Here is a 9,977-nt window from a genome sequence, read left to right as displayed (position 1 = left end):
TTTTAAACTTTTTCCAATGGTCACCTAAGCACATTTTCCTGCTTTTTTACATTTTTTTTATAGAATTGTGTGTCCAATTCATTTTTCTGCTTTATGATCACGATTTTTAAACTTACATTTGCTATTAAAATATCTCATTTGATTTATGGTATTTAATAAATAATTACATCAATTAAGCAAACATATAGGTTTAGAAGGGAACGCATTTATATTATATGATATTTATATATCAAAGGATGTATATCAAAGGATGTAACAAATGTTTTTTTTTTTTTCAAAATAAAATATTTAATTTGAAATGCACTAAAAGATCACACACAAATTAATTACGTAATTAATGATTATATTTACTCCATTAGAATTAATAATAATTTTTGCACTATGTGCATGTAATTCAAGATAAAAGTTAAACCCAGCTAATGATTTTATAAAATTGTTGATGTATACGTATATATCAATAGAAGTAACTATTTTTCTCTGCCAAAGGTAAAAATTAAAAGCGCTAAATTATGAATACTATTATACAAAATGTATTTTTTATATTCTTTGCAAATACATAAAATTTTATGTGCTAGAAAATAATCACAATTTTTTTATGCAAATCTGGAATACAAAGTTAAAACAACTATTATATTGAAAAAAGATTTGATAGAATTGATTACCAATGCAACTTAGAACAAGCGAAGAAATAACAAAGAAATATTTGAATCAAATATAGATTAATAAAGCCAATTGTTTAATGTTATAATAAAGTGCTAAGTAGTGCAATGATGATGAAATGTGAATTCGAATTAATGATCATTATCCTTTCAAACTGCTCATTCCAGCCCTCATAATTTCATCAACCAAAAGAATGTTGCTAGCAATGACTGAGCAGGAGTTGATAATTTGTTTTTTGACAAGATAATTGTCATATATTCCTAAATCCACGGGTTTAACAGCATTTCCAGAAGCCAAATCTAAACCAATAGCATCTGAGCTAAGACGATCTTCCTCTTGAAGTTTTACAATCGATTCTTGTGCGTCATAACCAGAATTAACAGCCAGGACTTTTGGGATAATTAATAAAGCTTCAGCATAGGCTTGGATTCCTAGACGCATCTTTCCTTTGACATTATTCTTATGTTTCATCAATTCATTATGAGCACGGATTTCAAAAGCGCCTGCTCCAGGTATAACACACTTATCAATTACAGCATTATTAACAGCTCTAAGACCATCCCTTACAGCATCCTTAATTTGGGTCAAGGTGTATTTATTGGCACCCTTAATCAATACAGTTACTGATTGTGGGACTTTACAATCCTCAACAAAAGTAAATTTATTTTCGCCCAAAACATGCTCATATACAACACCAGCATAACCTAAATGAGATTCATCTAATCCATCAACCGAATTCATTGCAGTACCTCCGCAGGCTAAAGCTAAACGTTCCATATTACGCCTCTTGGCACGACGTAAAGCCATAATATTTTCTTTAGCAAGCATGTCTAGAGACATTGGGTCAATTCCCTTTTGATTTATTATGACAAAGTTCTTGTCAGTCCCATCACAAAGTTTTTTCTTGAGATCAATTATCTAAAATTATGAAAAGATCAGTTATATTAATATTTATAATTATATTAAGTATATATGCTAAATAAAATAAAATAGTATATTATTATCATGTCAGTAAAATGTGGAAATAGTACTTCATTGACCTAGAAAGAAGTTGTAATGAAATATTAGAAATCATACTTTGAATACATATTAAGATTAATCATAATCATACTTCTAGGTGATTGTAATTAAATATAATTCTTTGAATTATAATTTAATGATTAAATAAATGTTAAAAAATTTGACATAATGATATACTTAAATTCTTTTCAACTTTTTCAACTTTTCAAAAATTAACAAGAGTATCAAATACATACTGCTTGAACTCTTTGTTCAATAAACTCCCTTTCAGCAAGTACTAATTTCTCTCTATCAGCAGCTGACTTGTAGAAGAATCCAGAATTCACTTCTGACTTCTCATACTCCATTGAGATGTTGCAAGTTAAAATATAACAATTTTCAAGACGTTTAGGCATATCAGGGTGACGACTACCGTGATCCATGACCAGACCTGAAAAGCAAAAAATAAAATAAAATACATTTTATAACATCTAGAATTATCTATCAAAAATGAGTAATTAAAATGAATGCTCTACAAAAATCGTACCATACAAAAAGCAAGACTCACTGATTATCCTTCCAAAGCTATTTCCAATAATTGGACCACGAATTTAGTATAATACAGCAATATTACTATTATAAATATTATGATCATCCTACCTTTGATAAGTGTGCTGTCAGCTCCACTTTTATGTTGCATTTCCATTATTTCTACCATATGCAAATCAATAGGTTTATCTTCAACACGGATGGCTAATACTGCATCTACACAGACTTCGGTCAAGACATCAGCAATTTCAGGATGAACCTAATTATAAAATCCATAAATTTACTAAATTGTTCTAAAACTAAAAACATTAATATCAGTTTATAATGTACATGTAGTAAATAAGCTTTAATTAATAATATTTAAAGATTTATATTTAATTTATGTTTGTTAGCACTTTAACAATATTATTGTTGGTTATTTCTTTGAGCAAACTCATAAGTTGAGGAGAAAATTTTTGTTTGATATCAGGCCATATAATGTAAAAGTATAGACATAAGAAATTTAATGACATAATTCAATTAGTAAAGAAATGAATAACCTTCGTTCTCAAAGAAGTTCTAGCGATATCCATGAGTTTTTCTTTTGTAATCTCAATGGGGACCTTCATGGTATTCAGAACTTCTAAAACTTTCTCACGAGCTGCATCAAATCCTTCGGTGACAATGCGTGGGTGAAGCCCTTCTGATATATAAATATCAGCTTGTTTGAGGAGTTCACCTTTTAAAGAAATAAATGAATTAATACAGTAATAAAAAATAGTTTTATCAGCATATTTTAGTTTATGAATACCGATAAGCAAAACTGTGGAAGTTGTTCCATCTCCAGTCATGTCATCTTGAGCAGTGCTGGCACGAGCAATTAAAGATGCTGTAGGATGTTGAATTTGCATTTCATGCAGCAGTACATTTCCATCCTTAGTTATTTTTATATCACCAGCACCAGAAACTAACCTGAAATGATAATTAATAAATTACTTTCTTCTAAATAATATGTCACTTTTCTGCTATACTGGCTATAATTACTAGTTCGTATTTCTGCATAAATTCTGAATAACTAAATATATGTAAACTTATATATATAAAAGTATGTGTCGTTTTATTATCGAAAAAAGAAAAATCAATTACAGCAATATCAGATTTCTTGTACATTATATTTCTACATTTCTGATCTATTTTAGAACAATAAAATACTGATACTAGATCAATGACATGAATTTGATCTGGAAGATTCTTGTTAGGTTATGGTTGCACATGCAACATAAACATGTTGTTTCTTTAATAATAGAGCATTGTGGATTATGGAGTAGTATTATTTACTTTGGAATGAACAAAAATTATGCATATTTCATAGGCTCATGTGATACTATGTAGCATGTGAGCAAATTGTGCAAGCCGCACCTACCGTAACCAAAAATTCTCTTGAGCATTATGACAGGTAATCAAATTAAATATGATAAAAAGTTATGCCCAATTACATTTTCATTGTTCCTTTAGGACCTAGGTTGGTTTTCATAATGTCCTGAATTCCTTTGGCAGCAGAAATATTTACTGCCAACGCTTGAGCAGCCCTTGCAAATTCAGCTTTTGGATTTAACAGACTTATAGCAGCCATTTCGACCTATTATTTTAACACTTTTTGAATATTGAAACCTTTTACTAAATCAATTGCTATGAAGCTGAATTAAATTCACTAAATTTGAAACAAAAGCATCCAAAATTTGTATGATTAGCAAAGGTTACTTTGTTAATCTGAACACAAGAACACGACATAGGCAGTTAGACACGAAATTATCTAGGAACACGATGGCCAATCACGATGAACAGAAGAGATGCCTATGGATTATTGAGTTGGTACGCTTTCTGCACAATATATTATTTTATCGATTTATCGATCGATCGATCTATCGATATGATTTTTAAAAAAAGATGGTTAGCTTCTTAGATAATACAAAGTTTTCATTCTCTTATCTATGGTTTATTTAGTTTGTTAATGTCGTTAAATTAATCATTCATTTTGATATTGAAAAATTAAATACTCTTAAATGAAATCACAATGTAATTGGCACAAAGTATGATCATGACAATATTTATTTATTTTTAAAATTAAATTAAGGTATTTTAAAATAGCGACATTGACAAGTGCTTTCCATTAAAAATATAGGAGCCACTAAATTCTGATACATGACAGATAGGTTTTGACGTTTCAAAAACACCTACGCTCTGAAGTTGGCTCCGGGATAGAGCATAACCCATATACTCTTCTTTTATCTATGGCATAACCTGTCATTTCGTGGAATATTTAGTCCCGCGTTCTTTTCTCATTTTTGTTAGGGTATAGCGTCGCGTCGGTTTCGTTTCAAGTAAGCGTTTTATTATATTTTCTGCTTTTTCTTTTCGTGTAATTAGAATTCTTTCGTTCTGTTGCTATTTCTAATTCTATTCTTTTTTTTATTTGTTTATAACAGTTTTTTTCACATATTTCGGTTCGGTTTTTCGTTTTTTTTGCTCTGGATCGCTTTCCTTGCGTTGCTTTTTTTGCTCTAGTAAGCTTCTTATTATAATTCATGCTTATTTTTCATATTTCATAGTTACAATAAGTGTTTTTTAGGATTTTTTACTTAGATTTTCGTTTAGTAAGTTTCTTTTTAGTTTAGTTACGTGTTTTTTTAGATTTTTTCTTAGCTTGCGTAAGTTTATTTTTCGTTTCATATTTTTACTATTTAGATACTTACTTTTATTTCACTTTAGGTTACATTCTATTTTATAAGCTTATTTTTAGATTTTGCTCATTTACATTAGGTTACATTCTATTTTATAAGCTTATTTTTAGATTTTGCTCATTTAAGTTTATATTTAGTTTAGAATTAATATCATTTAGATACTCACTTTATATATTTACTTTTTAGCTTCTAATTTTCTTTACATTTATTACGATACGTTTTATTACCTTCATTACTTTTATTTTATATTTCACTTTATTACATTACTTATGTGGCAACATGGACAGCGACTTTTTCTGTACCGAGTGTCAGATTCCATTCACAGCTCGTAGCTCCTTGTATCGCCACATGAGACAAAAACATGACAAAGAGCCAAGAGCTGTTTATCCCAATGCGTGTGCTTTCTGCCTTAAAACTTTAAAATTCAAATATTTATTAACTCGTCATGTGAGCCAAGTTCATAATAATATCCCTAACCCTTCACCTGCCCAATCTTCTTCGGTATCTTTTGAAGACATTACACACCTTTCCTCCTCCACTAAAACAAATATAAAGCATCCTTCTTTTTATGTTTAATTTCAATGTTTATATTTATTCTATATTATTTATTTATTCTATATTATTTATATTTATTCTATATTATTTATTACATGTTTCCTGTGACATGCTTTATATTGTAAATAGTATGTGTATATATTTTGAATAAAATATTTGATGAAATAGATGGTTTTAATTGTGTTTCTTATTACCTATGTTAATCATTGTTAGAAAAAGTAATCAGATCACTTAAAGATAAAAATAGGCAACAATATCGGACTGAACTTAAGTTTATTACATTACTATACATATGCTAGCCTTTAATATATATAAATATATATACATATATACATGCATACATATGAGTTCTAATAATCAGATGTTACATGCTACAAGACTCTTGTAGCTATTTTGATGTACAGGCTGAAGTCCTAATCTTAATTCAGTGAACCCTACAATAGGATTAAAACACACTAAGCAAACAAAAACAACCTGAATAACATTTACCTGGGTAAATAAAATAATTATACTAAAACACTCTGCAAAGCCCTAATTAAAAATTTCCTAATAATTTCTAACAAAACTGTACTAGGTTTTGAATAACTATATGTTTGTTTCCCTGAAATAATATTGGTTGTGAAGAGACAATGTATGACCGTGTATATGTAAAAGAACCGCTTTCATAAATAATTATATACTTACAATTGGGATTTCTATTTAACTGTCTAAAAGGTGTATAAATGTGAGAGGTGAGAGACAATATAACAATGGGTGTACTATTTTGACGTTTGACAGTTTTGTTTGACGCACATAGTCTTTCAATGTTGTTACACTTTCTTTATTCTCGGTTGAGCGTCGTATGTTGGTATGACAAAGAAATGTGATATTAGCAGAAATTAGCTTCGTGTTTAAAAATATAATTAAATGTCTTAAATTGAAGAATTAATTGATGTGATATTTGTCATTTCATATTATATGTAAATGAATATCATTATAGTGCTACTAAGATACTAAACCTAAGCCATTGTTAAGTTCCTATAGAAATCCCCAAAATCAGACTTAAATCGGATAAGAAATTAATTGTTTTTTTATATTCTTATTTTGAAATTTCGTAAAACTCAGTTTAGTTTTAATTGCCTTTCTTAGTTATTAATCAATAAAAACTATTCAAAGTTGAAAATTTAGACTTCTTCAGAAAATTGTGAACCAATTTTGTTAAATAAAAATTTATTCGAAACATATAATGAAAGAAATGTGCAGTAAAATAAATATCACTTGAATTGTTTCTTTGACAAGAAGAGATATTTAGTTCTTTCTGAAATTTACTAGTTTGTCATTCTCAATAAATTTGACATGTCTTCAGTAGAAATTGCTTTAATTCTATTAAATATTAGAAAATAGATTAATTAGCAATTTTTTACTGTTTAAATGTTTTTACTAGATATTCATTATTGTCGATCAACTAGTAAATTGTTATAACTAACTCATTATTATTATTTTGTCTAGATGAACATCATGGAATTAAACACAATGAAATGGAAGGCTAGTACAAAATCATATCGGATAATCACTAAATGTATTATTGTCGAGGAGAGAAAACTGTATTAAGAGCAGCTGTATTGGTAAGTAACAAAACAGCTAAAAGTATGTTGATTGTAAGTTATTTGTTAGTGAAATTGTTTGTTTGTTTGATTGTGAGCGTGAAATTGGAAGTGGCCAAACATGGAATTAGGCGAACATAAAACTCCTAACTCCCACGAGAAGACTGGAAATCTTTTCTGTCTTTAACTTAGAGTATATTAACATATTTTTTTTAACACCGATAGAAACTACTTATTTTTTGAGCTGTGTTTGCTATCGTAAATTCCAATCTAATATTTTTTCTGAGAGGACAACTTAGCGGTCAGCTACTATTTTTATTTATGTGCAGACTATATATATTAGATATATATATATATATATATATATATATATATATATCATGCAAAAGTACTAGCATTTTAACTTGAATTTCTATTTAAGGGGGTATTCTAGTGTAGAGCGATGAATTTTAGGTCATTTTTAAAGTGTCGTAAAATAAAGCAATGAATGTTTTTACTATCAATTTTTTTAACACATGTTTATTAATATTATTGAAATACAATACAAAAATTAAACAATAAAAAAGTTGAAAATTGTAAAAACTGGCAGCTCATGAAGTGGGTGGTCTCAAAAAATTCGCACCTCAGTCTTGACATGATTTCAGTCCTCCTAGCCATCGGAAATGCAAAAAATAAAAAGATTATTAATCTACAATGATGTCGCAATCGGCTGAACTAGCGATGAGTAAAAAAATTTTTTTTCACAAATTGGCGACTGTTTGAAAAAAAGGTCTTTTTTACTGTTTTTTTGAGTTTCTCGAATTTTTTAAAAATAGTAAAAATAGGAATTTCGGGATGATTCTAGTTCAGACTATAGATAGATCTTTAAACAAGACTCTCTGAACATTTCAAATAAATTGGTCGAGTAGAACTCCAGAAATCGTGACATTTAAAGTTTTGCGTGAAGTCATACCAGTATGGAGACCGAGTCAGGAAAATGCCTATATCTCCGAAAATAATTCAAATTTTCAAAAACCTTCTCGTACCCATATTCTTAGATAGTTAAACTTTAAAAATATTAAATAAAAAAATCGATTTTTTTGAATTTCTACAATAGAATACCCCCTTAAGATTTATAATCTCGAATGGAAATTTGGTGGCGAATGGACATTGTGCTGGCCGAGGTTGAGATCGATTCCGAAATTAGTTTGTGTTTAACCATTACATCGTTTATAATAAAATTTTGAAAATGATAAATAAAAAAATAATAAATTAAATCGCATTGCATAATGATGGCATAATGAGTGAAGAAACATATTAAATATTATTTAATTATTAATGGTTATATCTATATACAATTTTCAAATTTTTTTTAATTTGTTCAGAAATAATCCGATTAATTCATTTTATTTTATTTATTTTGTGCCATTATACTATAGATAGAAAATTTAAATTATTGTTAGAAAATTTAAGTGCTTTTGATTTGATTTTGAGCTTATTTAAATTTCATATTTTTAAAATTTTCTCCTGCCGAATGCAGGCATACACTTGTGTCGAAATTAGTACAAATATTAACTTTCCGTAGGGTAAGTTATGGTAATGGGCCAAAAATCGAAAATGAAATATTTTACATATCTTCACATTTCAGAGGTTTCTGGACATTTTGGTATGCCTCAAAAAAATGGATGTGTGTGTATGTGTGGAGACAATTTCGGGCGTATGGATATGGCGTATTTCGGCCAAAAATGGCACTTTTTGAAAGAACTATCATTCGATTTGAATGATTTAAAAAACTTTCTACTTTTTTCGACGAAACGATTGCTTTTGGAGAGATTTTTTTTTTTAATTTCCAAAAAAATTTTTGTATATATCGTAAATAATTCGGATTTTAATTCTAATTTTAGCTAAAGTTCTAAACATCATTTATGTACTTCGTTTTGTTTATTTATTTTTTATAAAATAACAATAATAAAAGTTACATTATTTATAATAATCTATTTGGAAACATATAATATTCCTCGAATATTTTATTAAGGTACGGCAATTTGCCTTAGGACACGATGCCACACTCTACTAGTATTTTATGCATTCGCTGCCTATATATAAATATATAATATGTATATATCTATGTATATGTGTATAAGGTGGTGGAAATAAAGACAGATTCAAATGCAGAATTTTATGTAGCACAATTTTTATGGGTCCTGTGTAGGTGGAGCGCCTACGTATCGATGACGTTTTCTTTGAAAGTTAGTTTTATGTTCGGAGAACATTGCCATAAGATATTTTATCTAACTACATTTTTTTCTACAGAAATGAAAATTTGAATTCATTTTTGCACTTATGGCTTATTAATTACTATTATTAATAATAGTTACTATTATTAATATAAATTGTAAATACAATTGATTGCTTCTATTTAGTTATGATGAAACTTATATGGAAAATAAAAACTGAGATCAATTCAAATCTATATTATGATATGAAATTTCTCAGAACATAATTCATAAAGTTGTTTATAATTAATTGTTATTTCACTTTTTATATAAATCAATTTTTATATCAGATTTGGTATTTTTTATTTTTTTCCAATGTACAAATTTTATAGCTGCTTATATTTGTTGTTTAATTGATTTAACTTTAAAAACTTAACTTCGTTATGTTACTTTTTAATAAAAATAAGTATTCTATAATTTAAAAGTAAGTATTAAATAAATTGTATAACTGTATCAAAGTTAAAATTTAATACCAGTGGCCCCAGTGGGTATAATACTTATAATACCCACGCATAACTTTAGCATGCGTCATTGGTTATTTGAACTTTTGCAGAACTTGAAATATCAATCGCATTGAATAAATTGGTTAAGATAAATATGCAAATATAAATAAATTTAAGCACACATTCATATACACACTCACACACATATAATAA

The 9,977-nt window shown here is 28.0% G+C and overlaps 1 protein-coding gene across 1 annotated transcript; it reads right to left on the bottom strand.

Annotated features, from left to right (window-relative positions):
- Positions 1 to 576: 576 nt before the first annotated feature.
- Positions 577 to 3,820, bottom strand: LOC113387685 (T-complex protein 1 subunit zeta-like). Its single transcript, XM_026625047.1, has 6 exons — positions 3,684 to 3,820; positions 2,999 to 3,159; positions 2,748 to 2,926; positions 2,320 to 2,467; positions 1,917 to 2,110; positions 577 to 1,578 (listed from the first exon to the last, which is right to left on the bottom strand). Exons 1-6 carry the CDS (start codon positions 3,818 to 3,820, stop codon positions 802 to 804), a joined length of 1,596 nt encoding a protein of 531 aa, XP_026480832.1. The 3' UTR covers positions 577 to 801.
- Positions 3,821 to 9,977: the final 6,157 nt, after the last annotated feature.

Source organism: Ctenocephalides felis, unplaced genomic scaffold (assembly GCF_003426905.1).
Source record: "Ctenocephalides felis isolate EL2017-DRISC unplaced genomic scaffold, ASM342690v1 CF-g0.4_SCAFFOLD_03572, whole genome shotgun sequence".
In the NCBI taxonomy this organism is placed as follows: Eukaryota; Metazoa; Arthropoda; class Insecta; order Siphonaptera; family Pulicidae; genus Ctenocephalides; species Ctenocephalides felis.
This window is presented reverse-complemented; position numbering and strand designations above follow the sequence as displayed.

Excerpts from the sequence above, each read along its gene's own strand:
- LOC113387685 (XM_026625047.1), bottom strand. The coding sequence starts at position 3,820 with ATGGCTGCTATAAGTCTGTTAAATCCAAAAGCTGAATTTGCAAGGGCT. Across the intron at positions 2,111-2,319 it reads TGACAGCACACTTATCAAAG|GTCTGGTCATGGATCACGGT; the intron begins GTAGGATGATCA and ends TTTGCTTTTCAG. Across the intron at positions 1,579-1,916 it reads TTGAACAAAGAGTTCAAGCA|ATAATTGATCTCAAGAAAAA; the intron begins GTATGTATTTGA and ends TCATAATTTTAG.